Source organism: Ursus arctos, unplaced genomic scaffold (assembly GCF_023065955.2).
Source record: "Ursus arctos isolate Adak ecotype North America unplaced genomic scaffold, UrsArc2.0 scaffold_3, whole genome shotgun sequence".
Classification (NCBI taxonomy): domain Eukaryota; kingdom Metazoa; phylum Chordata; class Mammalia; order Carnivora; family Ursidae; genus Ursus; species Ursus arctos.
In genome coordinates this window covers 87,721,468-87,746,444 of record NW_026622985.1, presented here as the reverse complement: position 1 = coordinate 87,746,444, position 24,977 = coordinate 87,721,468, and the positions used below count along the sequence as shown (strand labels likewise).

The window sequence follows — 24,977 nt, the reverse complement described above, 5'->3', positions numbered from 1 at the left end:
GGTTCTCCAGCTTGTTCTTCATCAGGAATGACAGGCTGCGTGTTAAGTCTTACAACCTGTTAATATACTTGAATACAATGTAATATTGATGTGCAGTCTGGCTCGGTGTGTTGATTTTGGTGTGAATGGAGGATAGAAATGAAGAAGGGGGAAAGAAGATGGTAGGAGAAGTAGAGGAAGAATGGAGTGGAGTGTAGAAGGAAGAAGAACAGGGAAAGGTGAGGTGAGGAAGGAGAAGGAGCTCATGCTGTGAGGTGGGCCATGCATCCTCTGCTCATCATGGTGGTGCCATCACCCCCTGAGGTGGTGGGGAGAAGCTGAAGTCTTTGCTCTCCTAACTCCCTCCCTCCCCTAAATAAGGAAACATTTATTAATTCATTCAACAAATAATTATTGAGCACTCATTATGTACAGGCACCTTTAGAAGATTTAAGAGTTATCTAGTTCAATGACATGGTTCTGACCTTCAAGGAGGTTAGATTCTAGTAGGGTAGACACAAGCCATGTTTTCTTGGTAGCTGTGATAAGAATGGTTGAACCAGAGTTCTATAAGAGTGACTTTTTGGGATGATGAGGAATGGATTTGGAAGGATATGATTTAGAGGTACACACTCAGGAGGGCTGTCGTCTGGAGATGGAGGGAGGCGTCCTCCTGGTGGAAGGTGTGAACACAGGTGGAGAGGTCAGACAGCCCACCGATGTTCAGCTTGGCTGGTAATTTGTGTAATGGGAGGAGGAGGTAATTATGCTAGGAGATGAGGTTGGGACAAGTGGTGAACTTTATTTGTGGGACGACAGTAGTCCAGAGGAGAGAGGAGTTTCTTGTAGACATGTTACTTTTCTTCCTTTTGACAAAATTACTACATAGTAACTACAAAGTGGTCAGTTACAAGAAGCTTATTAAAAGAACTACTGAAAGCTTTACTTCTTGGATTTTGTGGCATTTTTGATACTTGTAATGTGTCTTTTCAGATTTTTCTACAAATAATTAGAAAACATTTTAGAAGTATCTTTAGAATATCAGATATATATATATATATATATATATATATATATATATATATAGCATGGATTAACTGTCATAACTGTCACAGAGGATATATATTTAATGAATTTGGTGTCCTTTGTTAGGGATCCGTGTATTTGCAATAGCTTTTGGGGTAAAATTCACCCACTGTAAATGTACGGTTCAACAGTTGTAGTACGTATGGAGAGTTGTGCATAAGTGTCCCTACTGTTATATTGTATTTTTAAGTGGACAGGAATGCTGTCTTTTGCTCTCAATGTTTGTCTTTGAGCCAAAGGAAGGATGACCTCATTGAGAATCTTCATTTAGATTTGGCCTTGGTTTCTTCTTTGTAATTATCAGAGAGAGAGGGTTGGGGTGATTACTTGTCCTCTGAAAGTGTTCTTATGGAGCTCTGTCGTAAAAGTAAAAGCCCTCCATTGATCCGTGGTGGACACTTGGGAGAGCACTCACCTTGTGTATCCTCTAAGGGGTTATGTTTCCCACCCAGGACCTGCCTGACCCTGGCCTCCTCAGCAGGGCTCTTTCGCCTCTCTTGGCCTAAACTAGATATTTGGAGAAACTGAGGTATCTGTTGCCAATGATCCTTTTCCCCCCAAAGATTCTTGTGCTTATATCCTGATGTTACAGTTTAGGTCTTACTCAGTTGTAGGTTTTCATGGCAGGCCTTGGGGACTATTTAGAGCAATACATGGATGATTCTCCCTTTAGATGGGGCTACTCATGACGTGTGCTTCTTTCTTTCCTCTTTTGGGTTTTTCTGTTTCTGATTTTTCGTTCTCTCTCTACATTCCCCAAGTTTAGCTTTTGAGAACTTCCTTCCTACCCTCCCTTCCGTCTTTCCTCTCTCCTTCCCTCTATTCCCCCGTCCCTTAATCCCTCCCTTCCTTCCTCCTTTCTCTTCTTTTCTTTCCCACTCATATTTTCTTTCCCTTGAAAACCCATGTTGCAGTGTGGTCCTATTGGAGCCCATTTGGCCAGGCCAAGTTGGCCATTGGTGTAACTCAGCAGGGCAGTCAGGGTGTCTGGATTTGTTCTAATGGTCTTGTGAACTAAAGAAGCCCCTCCCCATGTTTATTATCAAGGTCACCGATCAATAGAGAAAACAACTGGATGTAACTTAAACATTTGTTTTTTAAAAGAATGAAAGACACAGAGTGATTCTGTCTCCAGTTTTATTTTTTATTTTTATTTTTTAAAATATTTTATATATTTGTCAGAGAGAGAGAGAGCACAAGCAGGGGGAGGCAGAGGGAGAAGCAGGCACCCCCTGAGCAAGGAGCCTGATGCAGGACTTGATCCCAGGACCTGGGTTCATGACCTGAGCTGAAGGCAGACACATAACTGACTGGGCCACCCAGGCATCTCCTGTCTCCAGTTTTAAAAATTAACATTAGGAAGAGGAAAACCGAATAATAATTTCAAATGTATTTAGATTCTTCATTATGGGAAGTTAATGGAAGAGGAAAGAAAAAATAATAGGGAAAAGAAAGGGGAGCAGCAGGACATGTTTACTAAATACTGAGAAAGAGGCTCTCTTATTACGAATTTTAAAATAGAATTTCTTAGATGTGGAAGGAGAGTTAAATATAACCAGACTTTGTTATAAGAAATATTTTACTTCCTACATAAAATTTTAATACATGGGGATTGTGAAAATCTTTTCCGCCCCATTATTAGTGGTGAAAACCCTTTACTTACTGCATTGAAAAATTGAGGTAGGAGACCTCAGTTTATAGGGGAAGATGTCATCTAGTTTTGCTGAGTAACATCTTAAGACCTTTTAAAATATTACTGCTGAGAGTTTTAAAACTTTGTGTTTTACCATTAGGGGCTTGGCAAAGAGAAAAAAACCTAGGAATGTCCAGATCCACTGCTGTTCCTCTGTTCTTTCGTAGTCTGGGCCTGATTTTACAAAATGATTTTGGGAGCTGCTGTCACAGTTTGGCAGAGCACAGGCTCTGCTTTGGGGACCAGAAATGTGATGCCCACATTATTCATAATGAAACTAAACTGCGTTTGGTGGTTGGCTTTGGTTTGTAGTGCTGGCGAGAAGAGCTGTGCAGGAGTACATCATCACATCCATCAAAGAGGTGTTGAGGATTCACTTCAACCGTGCGGTGGAGCTCAAGGTGGGTCCCTGTGGCACGGGAGCTCAGGCTGAAGGCATGTCATGGTTCTAGAACACTCTCCTCTCCTCCCTCCTTCTCTTGGTGAACACCTGCTCGTTCTTGGATAGTCACTCGCACGTAGCTTAATCAGGGAAGCCCTGATCCCACCTGAGGCCAGGTATAGTCCACTGGAGGGATGTGTTGGCAGAATTGGAACAAAAAGGCTCTAAGACCAGTTGGGGATGATGGTGTGATGATTTCGCTTCCCTTGATTTACTTAAAAGGACTTGGATTAGAATTTTAATTAGATTTTAGAGTGAGTGCATATGCATATTTCTGTACACTCAGTGGGATAGAGAGAGATTTCCATACGTTTTACGGTGGACCCTGTGTTCCTACCTCCTCTCCGCTGATGAGGGCAGAAAACTATGCTCTGCTCCTGAACAGAGCCACGAGCCCATGTGGCTACTGAGCAAATGAAATGGGGCTTGTCTGAATTGAGATGTGCTGTAAGTGCAAAACTGACACAAGATTTCAAAGGCTGAGTGAGAAAAGAAATGTAAACTATCTCACTAATAATTTTTTACGTTGACCACATGTTGAAATATTTCAGATGTATTGGGTTAAAAAAAATAATTTCACTTGTTTCTTTTTATGTTTTTTAATGTGGCTACTAGAAATTTTAAAATTGCATATGTGGCTCATGAATTTCTTTTGGACATGCCTGCTCAACAGAATAAGTGTTCCTCTCTTTGTGGATTAAATATGACGACTTTGAATTCTCCATAACTCATTATTCAGTTTGCATTATTGGCTGTTCTTTTCGTGCTGCCTTTGCTCTTGTAATTTTATGCTGTTCTTGAGAAGGTTGGCAGATCTGTAAAAGGGATAACTAAAATAAAATTTTGATTGTCTATGCTGCCCTCCCCCTTCATTTAAAGCTACCTGTTTATTTTTCAACTTACTTGCTCTGTTATTTTTCTACTTCATGCAACTTCTTTTAATTTTGAGTTACAGTCCTCTCAAATTTGATAATTACTGTCTTTTGTGTTTTTTAATTTTCATAGGTTTATGAACTATTCGCTGACTTCACTTTCCTGGTAACATCTGGGCCTTTCGTTTACACGGCAATATCCGTCATAAATGTACTTATAAACAGTAAACTTGTACGTGACCAAACTCCTTTAATCCTGGCTGTGAAACCTTCCTTCCTTGTGCCAGAGTCCAGGTTCCAAGTTCACACGGGTGAGAAAACTGAGCATAGTTGTTTCAATTGATTTGTAAATAAAATTTCATTTTATTTTTTATGTTGTTAAAAAAATGGGGGAGGATTTTAAAACATATATTTAAGTTAAAAAGAAAGCCTTTATAATTACAGAAAACTTCTAGCATATACGAAAGTGCACAGAATAGTTAGTTGAATGAGCCCCCATGTACTCATTGCACGGCTTCGACAATTTTCACCTCCTATATACCCTCCTCCCACATTATTTTGATACGGCATCATGTCATCTTACCCATAAATATTTCAGCCCATGCCTCTAAAAGATGAAGATTATTGAATACACTCACGCACACATATCCATACTTGAAAAATTATTGACATTTTCCCAATTTTGTTCCATCTGTTCCCCACAGTGTTTTTTGAGGAGTTTAGAGTGTTTTCAGACTGAATGTTACAGTCGGTTATATCTTTTGATGCTCCCATTGTTATCTTTTTCCCTTTTAAAATGATGCACGTCACCTTCACATTGTATGTATTCATTTGGCGCAGAGTTGGCTTTCTACATTTCCCTGCTGCGAGACCCTAAATACTACCTCTCGATACTTAATCCTGTGCTATGGAGGCGTTCATTGAGTTACATAGTACTTTTCGCCTCCTCATTCCTCAATCCTAAACCAGCACCTGGTTTATGGGCCTGTGATTGCTGTCCTCCTCTTAGTTCTTCAGTTCGTGCCTCAGAGTGTGGATACTGGCTTCTGCAACTTCACCCAGCGCATTGAGAAAGGCCTGATGATAGCTCTTTCTGAAGTGAGAAAACACCACCAGGGGACACATAACTTCACCGTGCAGGTGAGGATAGCGCTGAATGCAGAACAAGGTGCTTTGTCTTTTGAAGACGGACTCGTGTTTCACGTGTTTCCTTGAGGCCACAATTAACTTTTACTAATTCCCTCTCGTGGAAGAAGTTCAGTTCACATGAATCAAGGTCGATCTCTTTCCGGGGCACCGAGTTCACGTAGCGTGAATAAGCTAGTCACATTTGAAGATTACAGAGCAGTAGGATAACCACGGAGCCCAGATGTGGTGAGCTGGAGAGAGATGAGCATATGCCGGAAACACAAGAATGTTCTAAGAAGAGATGGTATCAACCTAAATACCCCGTGGGGGGAATACCTCAGTACACTGGTGTTTCATGTTACAGGATACCATGAAATGCAGTGCTTCACTCTAAAAACAGAATCTAGCGACTCAGTAATGAACCGGCTTTGTGTGTATTGTATGGAAATCCTTGATGTTATTTTTTTTTTTTTTTGGCTATTTTTTCTCCATATTCTTTGTTCTCTCTGTCTAGAATTTATATTAAATAGATTTTTGTGCATCTGGAGCCACCTTTTGTAATTCTTATGTTTTCTTGTAATACCATCTCTTTTTAAATTCCCCATTTTTACACATTTTCTAAACTTTGTGTCATTAATTTTGTCTTCAGCTGAGTCCATCATGTTTTTCAGTCCCTCTGCTGAATTTGCTTTCAGCTCTCTTTTTTCTGTTGTTCTTGGCTCTTTTTTCATGGTGATTTCTCCTGCAAAGATGCAGGGTTATCTTGAATGATGATGTGGTATCACCTTGAAAGTCTCTGAGGACATTAATGAGAATTTGTTAGAAGTTGCCTTCTGGTTCCCAAGTTGTCTCTGTTTTCTTCATGGCCATTGTTCCTCTGTTGATCTTGGTCCTTGGCGTTCAGGCTCCTAGTTTTCTGTAAATATTTGGAGTCTGTTGGTTAGTCGCCGTTAGGAGTGAAGAAGCAGGTTGTTAATTTTGGCAGCTTGGCCCTTCAGCTCTGGCTTCTGTGTCTACGTCTGCCCTGTCTCCCAATGGGAGGATTCCCAGAGCACTGGGTCCCGGGCACAGGATGCGGATGATGCGGCCGACTGGAACCCCTGCCCCAGCGCAGAATAAGGATTTCTGGGGATGGAGTGCTTCAGTGTACTTTTCACAGCAAAGCTGCCTTTTCTTTCGTTTTCTTTCCTTCTCTGTCTCTTGTGTGCTGCTACCTTTTTGTTAGGGGCCAAACCCACAGTCTTTTTGCCTGCTCTGACGGGAAGCTCCTTTTTCTTGGGGAGCGGTTCTTTGGGCTGGTCAGGGCCAGCACCTCTGTGTTGGCCTGCCTGTGGCAGTTAGAAGGAAAGAGGAGGGAGAAGGTCAGCTCAGCTCCTTGGTACTTGGGCTTTGATTAATGGTACCGATTGCTGTTCATGGCCTCCTCTGGTGTACGTTCCTGAGAGCTCTCCCGGGGCCCCCCCGGGAGCCGGCTCTCTGCTCTGGCACTCTGGGCCTGTGTATGATTTGGGTCTCAGTTCCCTCAGTTCTGCTTTATATCATATGATCCCATCCTCTCTCCATCTTCCAGGCATTTGACAGAATCTCTGATTTTCTTCCATTCTCAGAGCTGTTGTGGATTTACTCCCCTTTGTTCAACTTATTGTTATTTCAGTGGGATTTGGGGTGGGAGGGGCGGGGAGGGACTATAAATACATGTGTTCTGTTCATCACTTCATGTGAAAAACATTTTCAGTAAACTGAGAATTTTAAGTATTGCAAACGGGAACCAGGATGTGGAGCCAGTTCTTTCCTTTGAAAAACGTTACCTCTTAAAAAAAAAAAAAAAAAGGCATGGGAGAACTTGTGAGAGAGAAATCATCAGCTTTTAGCTCAGTGTTTCGCTTTCTTTTGGAAGCTTATCCCATCTTCCTTCTTTTTAGATCTTGAATATCACCATGGGTGCTTCAAGGCCGGCTCCTCGGCGGGGCCCCGTGAACATTGTCTTCGCGGTCAGAGGCACGCAGGGGTTTTTGAACGGGACGGAAGTGAGCCAGCTGCTCAGGAACTTGAGCGTGGTGGAGTTCAGTTTCTACCTGGGGTACCCCGTGCTCCAGATCGCCGAACGTGAGTACGGCTCTCTCGCGAAGCGCTGGGAAAGTGGCCACAAGTATTTTCATTGCTGGACCTCTTTTGAAATATTTGGCTGAAGTCCAGAGTATAAATCAGATAAAATCGGAGCTTCTCAGAGTCCTTTCAGGGTGGGCCTCCAGAGAGAGCCCTCCTCACCCACTGGCCTTGCTTTAGTATTGTCCTTAGAGAGTAAAGGGCACTCTTAAAGACTATACCGGTTCTGAAAAAGGTAAAACCAGAGGCACAGAGAACAGACCTGTGGTTGCCAGGTGACGGGTGGGAGGAAGGCTAGACTGCAGAAGAGCAGCAGAAGGCAATTTTTGGGGGCTGATGGGCCTGTTCTGTATCTTTAATGTGGTGGTGGTTATGCAACTTCGTGCATTTGTCAAAAGCCATAAAACCATACACCAGAAAGAGTAAATTTTACTGCGTGTACGCATAAAACTAAAAAAAGGATAATTAGTGAAAACAAACAAAACCTTTCTTCCTGGCCGAAGCAATTAGAATCATGGTGCAAACGGAGCGGGGTGGGGGTGGAGAAAACATTTACTTCAAAAAACAGTAGATTCCAGGGTTGAAGTCAGGCCAAAAAACCATCAAATTCCTTTTCAAAAATGGAACAGCCAAATGGTCTAATGATTTATGTGTGTGCGGTTAATTAAATTAAAAAGGATAGCTTGTCAGATGCAAAAATAGGCAGGGATAAAAATTGTTCTTTACAAATAACAATTTGTTGGTTCTGTGGTTGGTTCTGTGCAGTGCAGGTATGGATAAAATAGTAAGTATGCTGGATAGCAGGGGTACCCTGGGACTGTCCCAGGCAAGCCAGGATATAGGGTCACTTTATCTGGAGTCATTGCTGGGAAATCCTAGGGCCCGGGGGAACGCAGTGTGAAATCTTACTGCTCTGGAACAATGAGATTTCAAGGGGAACTTGTGGGCAGGCGGGCTCCGTGTGAAGCGGTGTCCCACATGTCACTGGAGCCAGCCTTTCACTTCTTATTCTCCGCCTTTCTCCTGGAGACTCTTGTGCTCAGAAACTGCATAGCGTCCGTGCCTTCACACCAGTCTGGCATTTTGTTATAACACTTTTTGCACTAAAAGGTATAGTAAAGGCAAAGTACTGTGACTTACTGGGTACTCCCTAGACTTACTTCTTGACGCGTGCAAACATGTTTTTACAGATTTCCCTCCTTTCCTTTTGATAGCCTTCCAGTACCCACAGCTGAACTTATCTCAGTTGTTGAAGTCCTCCTGGGTGAGAACAGGTATGTCTGACTTACATAATGTTCTGGGAACTGTAGAATAAAAAGTCTGTACAGGTGTATTGAGCCTTTCTTGTTTCTGAGTCCTAAATTCAGGGCATCATGTCCCTTAAGTTCTTGGCAAAGAATGAATGAGAAGGGAATTCAGATTCAGCTGTGGGAATGTGTCCCACTGAGTTATGGCACAAAAAGGATTGGCTTTCTTTAAAATTCATACATCAAGTCCAGGGGAAGGTCTAACAAGAATTGACAGCCTTCTGATCCAGAACAGGACGGAGCTCCAAAGCAAGGATCTCTAGCTCTCTGTTTTTTTTTCCCCCCTATAAAAGCCTTATTTGTTTGGTTTTATAAGGATGAATAAGGAAGCTCGGTGAGCAAATAAGAAGGTTTTTTTAAGAAGTCTTGTGGGCCTGGGTCAGATATTTATAGCTTTGGCATTACAGATAAAGGTTTCCTAACTGGGTAATCAAAGTGTAAGAGATAGTGACACGTTCACTGTGTGCATAGCGTGTGAGTGGCACAGTAACTGGTCGTGGGGAGGAAGCGTGTGCCGTGGTGACGATCACCGTTTATGGCTTCTCAGACCCTGCAGGTTCTCCCTGCTTCACATACAACACCCCGTGTAAAGGTTCCAGCTCTGCACGGTACAGCGGCCCCATTTTCCAGATCATTTTCATAGCTTCGGAGACTCGTCCACAGTCCTCTCTCAGAGCGGATTGGAGCCAGTTCTGGCTGAAAAGCCCAGGGGTTTTTCTCTGACGATACGCTGACAAGCCCATTATCTGTTTGATAATCTTGTTTACAGCAGATGTTTTAAGATAGGCCCCCTATCTCGGGTCAGTTTATGCGTGTACGTCTTGAGTCTAGATAAGATATGAACTCAGAGCATTTCCAGAAGTTTTGAAGTAAGAGTGGATAAAATGTTTGCTCTTGTGTGGGAGTTCTTAGCTCCAAAGCTTCTATGCTGCAGAGTTCCTGGGCCTTCGGGCCACCAGTCCGTGTAACAGACCTTGGAATTGTAAGACCCCTGAGCAGCGCTTCCTGGCTCCCTTGACCCCGTTCATGTTCACTTTTTCTCCTCTTAATGTCTCCTCCCTAGGGACGGGCACTTTATAGGAATCCTACATTAATTTCTCCTCTACAGGAACTCATTTTTTCTCCATTGCTAACTTGTTTTGGGGCCTGCGTGTGTTTCATTTTGTAAATGTAGTTCTCCTGGGCGTTGTCGAGAAGCAGCTCCAGAATGAAGTGTTTCAGGTGGAGATGGAGCGCAAGCTGGCCCAGCTGCTCAGTGAGGTGTCCACCCGGAGGCGGATGTGGAGAAGGGCCACCGTCGCTGCTGGAAACAGCGTGGTGCAGGTACTCTAAGAAGGCCAAGGGAGGAGGGAGGGAGGGGCAGAGAGTTGTCTAGAAACACGTGGTATTTTCATGTGAATAGAAAATGCCGTGAGAAAATTCTAATTTGGACTGATAGCTCTATTAGGTAGCAGGTGAACGCGGTAGCATTTCAGTTCGACTAGAGTCTAGACAGATAGACCCGTGGGGAGCACGGCAAGAGAATTGTGTCACTGGGTTGCCGTGCCATCAACATGACCTTATTTTTTGGAGTTTTTTAATTACCAAAAATGTAGTCAATTTTATGCAGTGGTAAGTATTATTAATAGCATCATAACTATAAATCATCCATCTGGACCCTTAAGGGATCTGAGAGAGGAGAATTTTGTGTCCTCCCTTCTAGTACTTCATCCTCCCTGCCTCCTGCCAACCCTGGTTGTTTCATGTTACCCAACCGTCTCCCCTTCTGTTTTGTTGTTGTTTTAATTGAGGTAAAATTGATAAATAACATTGTCTTGGTTTCAGGTGTACAAGGTAAGGATTTGATGTTTGCATACACTCCAAAGTGACCACCACAGAAGTCTGGTTACCATCTGTCACTCTACAGTCCATTTTGTAAACTAGGAGGAAGGTTATGAACAACAGATTAATTTGAATCAAAAAGTGACCCATTAAAAATGCACATGCTTGCAGAGAGTTGGAGGTTTGAGCTGTAATTTATTCCCATCTCAATGTGAACTCTGTTATTTTGGATTTGTTTCTTTATTGACTGCTGACTTCTAGAGCTAGGAAAACGGGCTATTTAGAGCTATGGCATCTCAGAGACAGGAAAGTGGGGTGAAAGGAAGTGCAGAGAGGTGGGTGGTTTAGAGGCATCAGAGAGAAAGATGCACAGCTGACCTGGGTGGGGGTGGCGGGGATTTGACTTGAGCTGGCATCATTGTCCTGTGACCCTCTTACCAGTTTTTCCCCATAAACATTGCCCTTGATTCCCTCTCCCAGAGTAGTTCTTTTGCCATCTGCAGTCGAGTATAGAGACATTTTAAAAAACTAATAAAAAATCAAGAGTAACATTAAATAAGCATAAAACAAAGAAGAAATTAAAATGACTTGTAAAAGCCTTGCCTTATTTAGCAGGCCTGGCTTCACATAGAGCTCAAGGTCTTGGTGGAAGTTAATTTATGCACATAAAACAGTTATAGAGCACCATAAAACTACCTAATAAAGTGCTGTGTTGCGCAGATTCCCTCAGGTAGGAATGTGAGGTCTGTGGAAGTGAACCAAGCCACCCCAGCCAGCGGTGTCATCTGATGGATTGCACAGGGACCGTGCCCCACATCTCTTCTCCCTTAGAGTGGCCCAGTGTGGAGAAGTAGACAGGGATTCTTGTGCAACAGTGCAGGACTCTTTATCAAAATATTATCTGTAAAAGTGAAAACATTACAGCAACCTAAATGTCCAGCAGTTGGAGAATGAGTAAATAAATTATAGTGAATCTTTATATGTTGAAATGTTATGTAGCCATTGGCACTTTTAAAAAATGATTGAGGGTGTGTACCTGGGTGGCTTAGTCAGTTAAGCATCCGACTCTTGATTTCAGCTCAGGTCATGATTCCAGGGTCATGAGATTAGACTCCGTGCTGGGTCTGGAGCCTGCTGAAGATTCTCTCTTCCCCTCCTTCTGTTCTTCTCTTCCCTGGGCCCCTCCCCCACTCACTCACTCTCAAATAAATAAAGAAATGAGTGAGTGAGTGAGGTAGTGAACAGAGATTACCAAAGAATGCATCCAGTGTCATCCAAATATTAATATGAAACCTATGAAAAAAATAATGGAAATATGCCAAAGTGTTTATAATAATTTTCTTTGGTTGATTGAACTTCAGGAGATTTTCATTTTATTTTTTATATGTTTTGTGTCTTTTTCAAAATTTCTCCCATGAGCATGTAATTGTACAGTGAACATGTGATTCTAATCAGAAAATAATTTTAAAAATGAAATTGAAAATGTTGCCCAAAATGATGACTCCATTCTACTACTGTTGTATGGATTCCAGATATGAATCTGATAAGAAGTTATCTAGAGGGGCGCCTGGGTGGCACAGCGGTTAAGCGTCTGCCTTCGGCTCAGGGCGTGATCCTGGCGTTATGGGATCGAGCCCCACATCAGGCTCCTCCGCTATGAGCCTGCTTCTTCCTCTCCCACTCCCCCTGCTTGTGTTCCCTCTCTCGCTGGCTGTCTCTATCTCTGTCGAATAAATAAATAAAATCTTAAAAAAAAAAAAAAAGAAGTTATCTAGAAAGGATGCTAGAATTAGATTTACTGACTATTGCCTTCAGATTGGACAAGTTTGTAAGATCTTTAATTACATACTCAAATATATGGGAACCTGGTTTCTGCAAGGTGAAACCATTTCTAAAATGTATCAGAACTCTTTAGTGTAATAAACATTCAAATAGTTATTTGATAGTATTCCATTCTAAGGGCTAATAAATTAATCACTACAGCCCAGTTTGGGAAGGGAGTAGGTGGTTAGGGAATAGAAGTGGTCAGGGAATTAGCCTAGAAATAGCAAACAAAGGGCAGGATAGATGAGAGCTTCTCAGGATGAGGAGGTAAAGAACAGATTCTCCAGGGATGAGGGTTTGGACCGGTTTGTTAAGGATCTTTATAAATAACCTGGAAGAATGCATTCACAGTGAAATCATGAAATTGTTGATTTGCCAGAAGTTTCCAGTGGTGAAGAAGGAGTCCAGCAGCTGGGTCCAGAATGCAGGGCTGTATTACAATTCTGTACACGTGGCTAGAAAAGTAGCAGCTGCATTTTGCCAATGGCAAATGTAGAGACCAAAAATTCAGATTGCTTGTACAAAATAGAGGGCTTGGACTTGTTGTTGATATTTCCTTAGTACATCAGTCCTGCATTTTGCTGGAGTCTCAAGGGGCAGTAAAATCGTTGTATATTATTAGAGAAGCAGCAACAAAATAGAAGCGTGTATTTATGTAAAACTATGATACAGCAAGTATGCCAGTTTCTGAAGTCCTAATGTGAAAGGACTACCTATAACACCAGACGGAGATCAATTCTGGGGCAAATCAAAGTACTGCTTAACCTAGGTGATTGTGAGTTTATGCACAACTTTCTAGCTTGATTGAAAGATAATTGACATACGACACCATATAGGTTTAAAGTGCACAATATAATGATTTGATATATGTGTATATTGCAAAGTGACTGCCACAATAAAATTAGTTAACACATCCATTACTCACTTAGTTACCTTTTTTGTGGATGTGGTGAGAATTTTTAAGATCTACACTCTCAGCACCTCTCAAGTATATAAAACAGTATTAGCTATGGTCACTATGCTGTACATTAGACCCCTGGAACTTACTCATCTTACAACTGGAAGCTCATGCCCTTTGACCACCATCATGCATTTCTCCCACCCGCTACCCCTAGCAACTACCATCTACTCTCTATTTTTATGAGTTTGGCTTTTTTAGATTCCACAGATAAGTGAAATCATACAGTATTTGTCTTTCTCTGTCTGACTTATTTTGCTTTGCATAATGCCCTCTAGGCCCATCCATGTGGTTGCAAATGGCGGGATTTCCTTCTTTCTTATAACCAAATATTATTCCATACGTGTGTGTATGTGCGTGCATACGTGTTTGTGTGTGTGTGTATCATATCACATCTTCTCTATCCATCATCCGTAGATGGACACTTAGGTCGCTTCCATGTCTTGGCTGTTGTAAATAATGCTGCAGTGAACAGGGGTTGCAGATATCTGTTCAAGAGAGTGGATTTCTTTTCCTTTGGATATATACCCAGAAGTGGGATTCCTGGATCACATGGTAGTTCCATTTTGAATTTTTTGAGGAACGTCCATGCTGTTTTCCACAACGCCTGCACCAATTTACATTTCCACCAACCATACACAAGAGTCCCCTTTTCTCCATCTTCTTACCAGCACCCATCTCTTGTCTTTTTGATGATAGCCCTTCTAATAGGTATGAGGTGATACCTCATTGTGGTTTTGATTTACGTTTCTCTGGTGATTAATGATGCTGACCTTTTCATATACGTGTTGGCCTTTTGTGTATCTTTTTCGGAAAAATGTCTATTCGGATCTCTTGCCCATTTTTAAATCAGAGAGCTTGGGTTTTTTTGTTTTGTTTTGTTTTTTGCTACTGAGTTGTATGAATTCCTTATATATTTTGAATATTAACCCCTTATCAGATATATGATTTATGCCTATTTTCTCCCATTCCATAGGTTGCCTTTTCATTTTGTTGAGTCTTTCTTTTGCTGCACAGAAGTTTTTAAGTTTGATGTAGTCCACTTGTTTATTTTTGCTTTGTTGCTTGTGCTTTGAGTATTATATCCAGAAAATCATTGCCAAGACCAATGTCAAGGAGCCTTTCCCTTATGTTTTCTTTTAGGAGTTTTATGGTTTCAGGTCTTACATTTAAATCTTTCCATTGGATTATTTTTTTGTGAGTGATATAGGGGCCCAGTTTCATTCTTTTGGTTGTGAATATACAGTTTTCCCAACACCATTTATTGAAGACACTATCTTTTCCCCATTGAGTATTCTTGGCTCCTTTGTCACCAGGGTCTTCTGTGTTTCCATGTGAATATTAGTATTGGTTTTTCTATTTCCAAAATGTCATTGGAATTTTGATGACTACAGAGGGCTATAGATGGCGTCTATAGGTGGCTTTGGATAGTATGGACTTTTTTTTTAAAGAAAGATTTTATTTATTTATTTGAGAGAGAGAGAGAGAGCACAAACAGGCAGAGGGGCAGAGGGAGAGGGAGAAATAACCTCACTGCTGAGCAGGGAGGCCAACGTGGGGCTGGATCCCAGGACCCTGGGATCATGACCTGAGCTGAAGACAGATGCTTAACTGACTGAGCCACCCAGGTGCCCCAGGACAGTATGGACATTTTAACAATATTAATTCTTCCAGTCCATGAACACGAGGTATCTTTCCATTTATTTGTGTCTTCAATTTCTTTCATTAGTGTCTTAGAGTTTTTAGTGTACAGATCTTCTAATTCCTTGGCTAAATTTATTCCTAAGTATTTTATTATTTTTGATGCTATTGTGAATGGGACTATTTTCTTTATTTCTTTTTTAGATACTTCATTATTAGTATAGAGAAAACATGGGGGTACTTGGGTGGCTTGGTTGGACATTTGACTTTTGTTTTCAACTCAGGTCTTGATCTCAGGGTCATGAATTCAAGCCCTGCATTGGGCTCCACACTGGGCATGGAATCTATTTAACACACACACACACACACACAACCCCCCCCCCATACACAACAGATTTTAATATATAACTTTACTGAATTTATTTATTCTAACAGTTTTTTGGTGGAGTCTTTAGGGTTTTCTATATATAATATCATGTCATCTGCAACTAGTGACATTTTGCTTCTTCCTTTCTGCTTTGGATGCCTTTTACTTCTTTTTTTTGCTTGATTGCCCTGGCTAGGACTTCTAGTACTGTATTGAATAGGAGTGCTGAGAGTGGGCACTCTTGTCTTGTTTCTGATTTTACAGGAAAAACTTTCAGTGTTTCAACTCTATGTTAGCTCTGGGTTTGTCACATATGGCCTCTACTCTGTTGAGATATGTTCCTTCCACACTCAGTTTTTTGAGAGTTTATATCATGAGTGGAAATTGTATTTTGTCAAATACTTTTCCTACATCTGTTGAGATGATCGTATGATTTTTATCTTTTATTTATCAATGTGATGTATCACACTTACTGATTTGTGTGTTAACTAGCCTTACAGCTCAAGGATGAATCCCACATGATCATAGTGCATGATCTATTTTTTAAAAGATATTTGTTTGTTTGTTTGTTTATTGATTTATTTATGAGAAAGAGAGAGAGAGAAAGAGAGCAAGAGCAAGCACAAGTGCAAGTGAGGGGAGGAGCAGAGGGAGAGGGAGAGGGAGAGAGAAAGAATCCTGAGCAGACGCTGTGCTGAGCATGGAGCCTGATGTGGGGCTCGATCTCACAACCCTGAGATCATGACCTGAGACAAAACCAAGAGTCAGATGCTTAACCGACTGAGCCACCCAGGAGCCCCATGTTGCATGATCTTTTTAATGTACTGTTGCATTTGGTTTGCTAGTATTTTATTGATAATTTTTACATCTAATTCATCAGAGATATTCGCCTGTAGTTTTCTCTCTTTCTTTTCTTTTCTTTTTCTTTTCTTTTTTTGTAGTATCCTTAGTGGACTTTGATATCATGGTAATGTTGGTCTCATAAAATGAGTTTGGGAATGTTCCCTTCTCTTTATTGTTTTGGAAAATTTTGAGAAGAATTAGTATTAATTCCTTGAATGTTTAGTAGAATTCTGCAGTGAAACCATCTGGTCCTGGGGTTTTTTGTTGGAAAGTTTTTGATTACTGATACAGCCTTCTTAATTCTTACTGGTCTGTTCACATTTTCTGTTTCTTCATGATGCAGTCTCAGTAGGTTGTGTGTTTTCAGGAATTTGTCCATTGCTTCTAGGTTATCCAATTTGTTGGTGTATAATTATGTATTCTCTTATGATCCTTTGTATTTCTGTTATCTGTTGTAGTGTCTCCTCTTTCATTTATAACTTTCATTTGAGTCCTCTTTTTTCTTTGTTAGTCTAGCTAAAGATTCATCAATTTTGTTTATCTTTTCAAAGAGCCAACTCTTAGTTTTGTTAATTTTTTCTATTCTCTATTTTATTTATTTCTGCTCTAATCTTTATTATTTTCTCCCTTCTGCTAACCTTGGGCTTAGGTTTTTCCTTTTTTTTCTTAGTTCCTTGAGGAGTAAAGTTAGTTTTTTTTTTTTAAAGATTTATTTATTTATTTCAGAAAGCAAGAGAGAATGCAGGCACACTAGAGGAAGGAAGGGCAGAGGGAGAGGGAGAGAGAGAATCTCAAACAGACTCACTACTGAGTGTGGAGCCTGATGCGGGGCTTGATCCCACAACCCTGAGATCAGGACCTGAGCTGAAATCGAGAGTTGGATGCTTAACTGACTGAATCACCCAGATGCCCAAGTTTTTTGCGATCTTTCTTTTTTCTTGATGTATGCATTTCTCGCTATAAACTTTCCTCTTATAACTGATTTGCTATATTCCATAAGTTTTGGTATGTTGTATTTCTGTTTTCATTTGTCTTGATATTTTTAAAATTTCCCTTTTGATTTCTTTTTTGGTCTGTTGGTGTTTTCAGGAGTATGCTGTTTTATTTCCATGTATTTGTGAAATTTCCAGCTTTTCTCCTAGCGGTCAGAAAAGATACTTGATATAATTTCTGTCTTCTTGAATTGGTTGAGACTGTATTTTGGCCCAACATATGGTGTATCCTAGAGAATGTTCTACGTGTGCTTGAGAAGAATGTATATTCTGTTAATACTGGATGGAATGTTCTGTAAATGTCTCTTAGTTCCCTTTAGTCTATAGTGTTGCCCAGATCTGTTTCCTTACTGATTCTGTGTCTATGTGATCTATCCATTGTTGAGAGTGAGGTATTAAAGAATTTATGAGATTTATCATCCTGAGAGCAGTGGTTCTCAAGTGGCAGTGATTTTATGTCTCCCCCCCCCATACATTTAACAATGTCTGGTGACATTTTTGGTTGTCATAACTGGTAAGGGAGGGTATGGCTGTTGGTACTGGCATCTAGTGAGTGGAGGATAGTGATGCTGCTAAATTTCCTACAATACTTGGGATGGCCCCCCATTGAACCAAAATGGCGGGAGGGCCAAGGTTGAGAAACCTTGCCCTAAAAAAAGAGAAAATGCTGATAAGATTCAAGATGAGATTGGGTAGAACCAGTAATAGTTTCTGAGAACCAGGGATGTACCTAACCTTAACGATTCATGTTGGGAAGACAGCAGCGTTCTCCCATGATGTGCTGGAGCTGGTTGGTCACAGTTCTAGACTGCCTGGACTTGGCCACCCTGTGTTCTCTGTTATCGTACTTGCTCATTTGTCTCAGGGAAGGCTTTGAGCAAGATGAGGCACACTTGTTCTTCTGTACAGAGTAACTTTCATTGTCCCTCTTCCCATCGAGAGAGCATCGTGGGTGTTCTGGGATCCAGAGTGGTGTCATGAGCTCATTATGAGAATTGGAATGAATCCTGGATAACACATTCAAGATTGAGTGCCCTGAGCAAGGGCATCTGGAAATAGGAGCTTTGAAAATGCTAATGGTTTCTGTTATCTTTCAGGTGGTAAATGTGTCAAGGCTAGAGGGAGATGACAATCCTGTGCAGCTCATCTACTTCGTGGAGGATCAAGATGGAGAGAGACTCAGCGCAGTCAAGTCTTCAGATCTGATTAACAAGATAGATATCCAGAGAGCAGCCATTATCTTGGGTTATCGAATTCAAGGCGCTGTTGCCCAACGTAAGTGTGTGAGGCATAGACCCTAAGTAGTGTCTGTGCTGGGGTCAAAGGCCAGTTTTGTGTTTTTTTTTTTTTTTTTTCTGACAATGAAATCTGAATTTAAAGCATTCTTATGTGCACAGTGTAGATTTATGTCTTAAACCCTTATTTATTATGGGGCTCTTGTATAAAACATCAGTTATTTGTTTGTTTTTAAAATATTTTATTTATTTATTTGAAAGAGAGTGCAAGCGAGAGAGCAGGAGCAGGGGGGAAGGGCAGAGGGAGAGGGAGAAGCAGGCTCCCCGCTGAGCAGAGAGCCCGATGTGGGGCTTGATCCCAGATCCCAGGACCCTGAGATCATGACCTGAGCCCAAGACAGGCGCTTAACCAGCTGAGTCACCTGAGCACCCCAAAATGTCAGTTGTTAAAATTCACTTGCCAAGTCCTTTATTTCAGCTGCTTGTAGTTGTAACCTGCGCTGCTGTTCTCCTACTCAGCATTTTGTATCCCCAGTGTTAGAGTGAGTTCTAGTAGCTTAACTTAACTGTAAGATTTTCCCCCTACTCCAATACTGTTTCTCTTTTTAAAAATTTTGTCTTATGTAAAATAGCTTGTTTTCTCTGTATTTATTCCAAAATCTTGTCTGTCATATTTTGAACGTTGGTGGGGACAGTTAGTCACACAGGAAGCTGGGAGGTGCCCTCTGCGTTTATTGGCTTCCTGCTGAGTTTTTTAACACAAATAAGTCCTTGATCCTTACCCTTTTCAGTGCCGTTTCTCTCCCTCCCCATCCACACAGTACTTCACAATTTAGAAAGAGGTATTCTGGTATTTCTGTATTATTGTTGGAAGATACTTGGCTCCTGCCCCCGGCAGTGGTTGCTCCCAGTGCCTGATTTTTCAACTCCCCGATTTTGGGTATTTAAAATTAAGAAAAAGGAGAGGCACAGAAAAGTGTATTTCTCTAAATGTTCCTTTATGAATCAGACTGCTATTTTAATGTGTATGCTTTTGCTTACGAGCCAGAGAGCAATCCTTGTAGAGCTTGGTGATATTTGCTCCCAACAGTAAAGGGACAAGTAAGCGTTTAGAAGGAATGGAGCATCAGAGAATACTGAAAAGTTCTTTATAAAGAACACATAGGCTGCAAAGTCACCTTTACAAAATGACAGCTTCACAGTTATCCTCAGTAACAGAAGATTCTTTGTGACCTCTGTACTTGTCCCTGGAAACTAAGCAGGACGAGGGCTCGTGGGCACACTTTGTCTAATTCATACATGATGATGGGGAGAGTTTAAGCAAATAAGCCATTGGTGGTTTGTGTATTTGAGATATGATTGCATATTAGTATGTTCTGTTTCAAAGCAGTGAGAAAAAAAAAACAAAACAAAGCATTTACTTATATGTCTTCATCGAGGACATTTCTGATTGTAGGAGAGGTGCCCACTCCAGCTAAGCGCTTTGCCTCTGAAAGAAGACGAGTTGCTATAGGGTATGGGCACCTTTCAAGCTCCTTACCTCTGTACTTTGCACCTCTCTTCCCTCAGTTTCCTGCTAAAACCCACAGGATAAGGATTGTGGGATTGGAAGCCTCAGCCAACATCAGGCTCAGCCCCCAGGCAGCTGTAGACCCTGGTAGCTGGGCCTCTCCCAGGGTGTTACTAGGTTAGAACTAAGAAGAGCATCCAGTTGTCCCAGCTCCTTGGTTTGATTCTGTCAACTCCTCTGTATTGTCAGTTTTCATGCAAAATGAGCTATGTATGTAGACTCTATTCAGGCCAAATTTAAAAATAAGATTAACACTTTGTCCCGTTTTCCATTTCCCACATGGTCTCTGCTCTGTAATTTGTGCTTCCTTCACAGTGCTCATGCTTTAGAGTGCTTGCTCCCCTCCCTTGTCACTCTCAGAGGCCTGAACCCACACTTAAACCAGCACCAAGAATCTTTCTGTTGTTACATCTTTGAGCAGAAACATTTTGATCCCACAGTGTGTGCTAACCATTATGGAATATGAAAAGAGCATAAAACTTAGCCCCCTGCCCGTGGAGACTGAGCTGTATTTGAAAAGACAAGACTTAAGAGTCATGACCATATTAATGAGTAAAGTAGTGCGGTATATCAAGATGACACATTTATATAATAAAATGTTTTTTAAAATAGTAAGGTACCAGGGCGCCTGGGTGGCTCAGTCAGTTAAGTGTCTGCCTTGGGCTCAGGTCATGATCTCTGGGTCCTGGGATTGAGTCCTGAGTCCTGCCTCGGGCTTCCTACTCAGTAGGGAGTCTACTTCCCTCTTCCCTCTGCCCCTCCCCACTGCTCGTTCTCAATCCCTCTGTCAAATAAATAAATAAAATCTTTAAAAAAAAAAGTAAGGTACCGTTCGCATGGCAAAGGCACCCAGAATGAAAGAACTTAGGCAAGGAGGAAACTCACCTTCTTATGGAGCAGTTTTTATAAAGTGATGATAACAGATGAGAAGGTTGGGCAGAGGGGAGGGGGACATTTTGGTCTGGGGCATCTGGTAATTGGAATCTGAGCTTTAAGGGGAGCTGGGTCCTTTGAGAGGATGGGTGCAGAATGAAGAGGATGAGGGCCCAGGACCGGGAGGTGACGTTAAGGAAAGATGCTGATGAAGGAAGTGAAGGCAGAGTGCTTGAAGCATATTCATCCAAGGCCACGGAAGATGGGAGGCCGAGGCAGTGGTCGGGGTGGTCAGGAGGGTGGGGAGCGGCAGATTCTGAGTAAGCGAGTCAGATGTCACGTACTTTTAAAATTGACAGCTGGTACCTTAAGTCTTGTTTCAGGGGTTTTGAGAGAGAGAAACACAGGTGAAGAAATTAAGGCAGTGTTCGTAGATTACTTATTGGGATTTCTGATGTTTAGTATGGAAGTGTTTCTGCAGTGAGATTAGGGTGGAGCTAGTAGAATACACGGGAAGTCAGGAGACGGGTAATTAACCTAGCTCTGCCATTGGCTGAGCCATGTTCCTTTAGACATGTCACATGTGTCACCATGGTCCTTCAGGCATTGAGGATGTAGTATTGTACGTTGTGTTTGTTTACCGTGTCACATTTCCGGCCATCAGGAGATCACAGGACCTAAGCACTTGCCTTGACCTGAAATGACAAGGAGTTTCTAATAGAAAGTTTCTCATAGAAGAAGCCACGTTCCCTGCACAGAAGGGCTGTCCGGTAACTGAGTGCAGAGGAATTCGTGAACGACCTGTCTTCTCTGTCTGCAGCCTTGGACAGAGTGAAGAGGCCGTCTCCAGAGTCCCAGAGCAGCAACCTCTGGGTCATTGTCGGCGTGGTCATTCCAGTGCTGGTGGTGATGGTGATTGTCATCATCCTCTACTGGAAACTCTGCCGCACGGACAAGTTGGACTTCCAGCCTGACACGGTGGCCAACATCCAGCAGCGTCAGAAGGTAAGGGTGTAACCCCCAGCCTTCACACAGGCAGTCGTATGGGCTGGGGTGGGCTGAGTTCAGGCTTTTGATACTGGAAGATGGGACAGAGAGCTAACAGGGACATTTTTTGGTTCTAATGGTGCTGTCTCTTTGACTCACATGTGCTTACTGGAACCACGATTCTTCTCTAGTGGTAATTATATGCCAAGACGATGAAGCTGTATCAAGGCTTAGAAATGTTATGAGGGCCGAGTTCTGTGATTTTATTTATGAAATGATTAGTTCAAAGATCGCATCCATTTTTGTATGAATTCTGATCTATTTTAACCCTGGATATTTTCAAAGAGCAGTAGCCAAGGGAGGTTTTCTCAGATCTGTGTGTCTATTTCTTTCATACACTGTTCTACTGGACGGCATCTTTAGTTTCCATCCACCATACTGGAAACCCACTGTCCGCCTTGATCAAGACCACTTAATCATTAAAATAATGATACTATGTGCCTTCAACATTTTAACTAAAATATACAAGTGGGTTTGTGTTTGCCAATCTTTCGATGTACCCTGAGCCTTTTTTCTTTTATATTATATTTTTTGGACTGTTGGTTTACTGAGAGGATTCTGTTTGGGTTTTTTTGTAAGAAACAACATACCTAGGGGCACTTGGGTGGCTCAGGCAGTTAGTGTCCGACTTGATTTAGGCTCAGGTCATGATCTCAGGGTGATGAGACCAAGTCCCACATTGGGCTCTGTGCTGAGCATGGAGCCTGCTTGTGATTCTCTCTCTCCCTCAAAAATAAAAATAAAAATAAAAAAACTAAAAAAGAAACAACACCTATAACATCAGCTGCATTTTCCAGTTTGGGTTTCTTTAGAGAAGAGCAAGCATCCTGAGTGTAAGATTCTGTAGGTTTTTGTTGTTGTTTTTTTTTTTTAAAGCCACCCTGACTCTGTAATCCTTTAGAACTAATTCACCTACACCTAATTTGACAGTGTGTTTTTAAACATCTTTTTCATGTTGTACCAAAGCATCCCGTTTAGTTTTTATAATAATAGCAATTCTCACTTTTATGTTTCAATGATTTCTGCAATATTTAATTGTCACATACTAGTTTCAGAGCAAAGACATTGACTCTTGGTAAGTGTCGAGTTTTGGTTGATCTGGTGTGAGCAGAAACATGCCAAGGACCAGAGAAGAACTCAGTAGCTGCATACATCTTGTATACCAGGCAATGAGCCGTCACCAAGGGGATGGAAAGTTGTAACCCGTTGACTGTGGGTGTGAATGTGCACCCTCTGTGGGTCTCACACATTTAGAGGACTCACTTGACTCTAGAAATTTGGTAAGGAAAAGCAAGGAAGAGGCAGAAGAACAAGAGATAAAGGGTTGCCTGTTGACCTTTTAAATTTATTCTGTCTGGATCTAAAAAGTTCTGCCCATTACAAACCTACAGCTGCTGAATGAAAAAATAGGTATTCTTAATTTATCGTACTTTTGTAAAAGTCAATGAAGAGTATTCTTTTTCTTATGAATTAACTAAAAATGCAAAATCATGACTAAATTTGCAAGCTGATGGTTATCAAGTGTATTGGAAGCAATTTATATATTAACATTATATTTATTACCCATCTGCATTTATTATTTACAGAGTGTGCTAAGATTGTTTTGTTAGACTAGATAATGCCATGGAAAACGCTGGAAAAAGTGCTGGAGGTCCTAAATCATTCATAGCGTGAATTTCACTGTAATAAGATCATCAATAAGTTTGGAAACATTTTTGTTCCGGTGAAAGAGTATCGTTACTCTTTGAGAGTTACTCTGAAGAGAGATTCACCCAGTGTGGACGGTTATGTATTCAGGTCTTTCATGTTCCAGGTTCCCTAACATAAATACTCCCTGTGGAAGCCTGTTCATCATCTGTTACTTCATTCAACTGTCAGAGGACAGCATCTCTTGAGTTCAAAATAGGCTACTCCCCAAATTTTCTCCTTCTCCCACTTTTACTTCCGAAATATCTTCATGCCCCAGATGTTGCTGTAAATCAAATGGACAGAATTTCAAATAGAACTTCCAGCCCTTGGGGTTGCTCTTGCTGTGCACGTGCTGGAGGATTTGGGCAGAGTCTTACAGCACGTTTGTCGGTAGGTCTTCTGTGTGGAGGAGTCCCTGAGGGAGTCAGTGTCTTCTGACCCGCATGGGGGGCCCTGAGCTCTGTGACATTTCAGAAGGGTGGTCTTTGTTTTGCTGGCTCAGGAACCGACTGTGTATAGATCTTGTCATGTGTTTATAATAGGAAAAGGACGGTCTCTGTTTAGTTTAGAAACAAATATCTCTACTTCATAAGCGTTTCTTTTAAGATTTACCTGGCAGTAGTGATGGGCTTCTAGCCCATCCCTTGGGACAATTTTAAAAGATGCTCGTTTCCCCTGGGACTACCAAAGTTCTTTTTCCTTCTTGTGCAGCTCTCTGTTGTCTCTCTCTCTGTTCTGCTCACCCTGCCCCCTGATCGGCCACACTGCTGCTCTCCCAGATCCTTGAGCTCAATAATCCCAGAGCTATAAACATCTGGAAACAATACATATGACCACCAAAAAATCCACACCCCCTGCCCCTTGTAATGAGCAGGAAACCTCTTCAGATTGTCTGGGAGTGAATTAGTTTTGACATACGATGAGAGGGAGAGGCCATTCTGTCACATTTTGAGACCGGGTCCTTTTTTATTTCCAATCATTAAAAAAACAAATCTAACCCCTATCTTTCTTTTATCTGTAGTCTCTTTAATCTGTGGCCCAAAGTCATCACTGTTTCCTGGTATCAGGAAAGCTGCAGCTTGGACCCACCTTGCCCTGTTGAGGTTCTATTTAAAGAGACGAATGTCATTGGCTAGATGCTGCTGGTCCCATGAAAACTTGTTCCTTCCGATGGGGACAGTTCACTCCCTGTGGTTGGCGTGGGACTATGGTTCCTGACCAGTGGGCACTGCGGGCAGCCAGATGGAGCTGCAGTAGTCACTGCCTATCCATTCACCGAACACCGAGCATTTGCTCTGAGCCAAGCAGGGCCAGGTGGAGTTGCAAGCCCGGATAACATGCAATCCCTGTTTCAAGGACTTCAGTAAGGGAGAAGGACAGGTGACCCAGACACTGACACACAGCAAAGCAAGTCTATCTAGGCTGTCTTAGAAGCAGGGAGGTGGGGCAGCCACCCCGTTGGGTGGTGGGCTGCCTCTGCCTTCTGGAAAGAGGTGATGCTGGG

The 24,977-nt window shown here is 41.8% G+C and overlaps 1 protein-coding gene across 1 annotated transcript in view; it reads left to right on the top strand.

Annotated features, from left to right (window-relative positions):
* KIAA1549 (KIAA1549 ortholog) overlaps window positions 1-24,977 on the top strand; it is a 134,556-nt gene that overhangs the window by 53,197 nt on the left and 56,382 nt on the right. Inside the window, exons 3-10 of the mRNA XM_048213139.1 lie at window positions 3,071-3,159; window positions 4,206-4,383; window positions 5,082-5,212; window positions 7,123-7,306; window positions 8,521-8,580; window positions 9,788-9,936; window positions 18,157-18,334; window positions 21,558-21,742. Of these exons, the coding sequence (XP_048069096.1) occupies window positions 3,071-3,159; window positions 4,206-4,383; window positions 5,082-5,212; window positions 7,123-7,306; window positions 8,521-8,580; window positions 9,788-9,936; window positions 18,157-18,334; window positions 21,558-21,742 (1,154 nt within the window). The remainder of the gene's footprint in view (window positions 1-3,070; window positions 3,160-4,205; window positions 4,384-5,081; window positions 5,213-7,122; window positions 7,307-8,520; window positions 8,581-9,787; window positions 9,937-18,156; window positions 18,335-21,557; window positions 21,743-24,977) is intronic.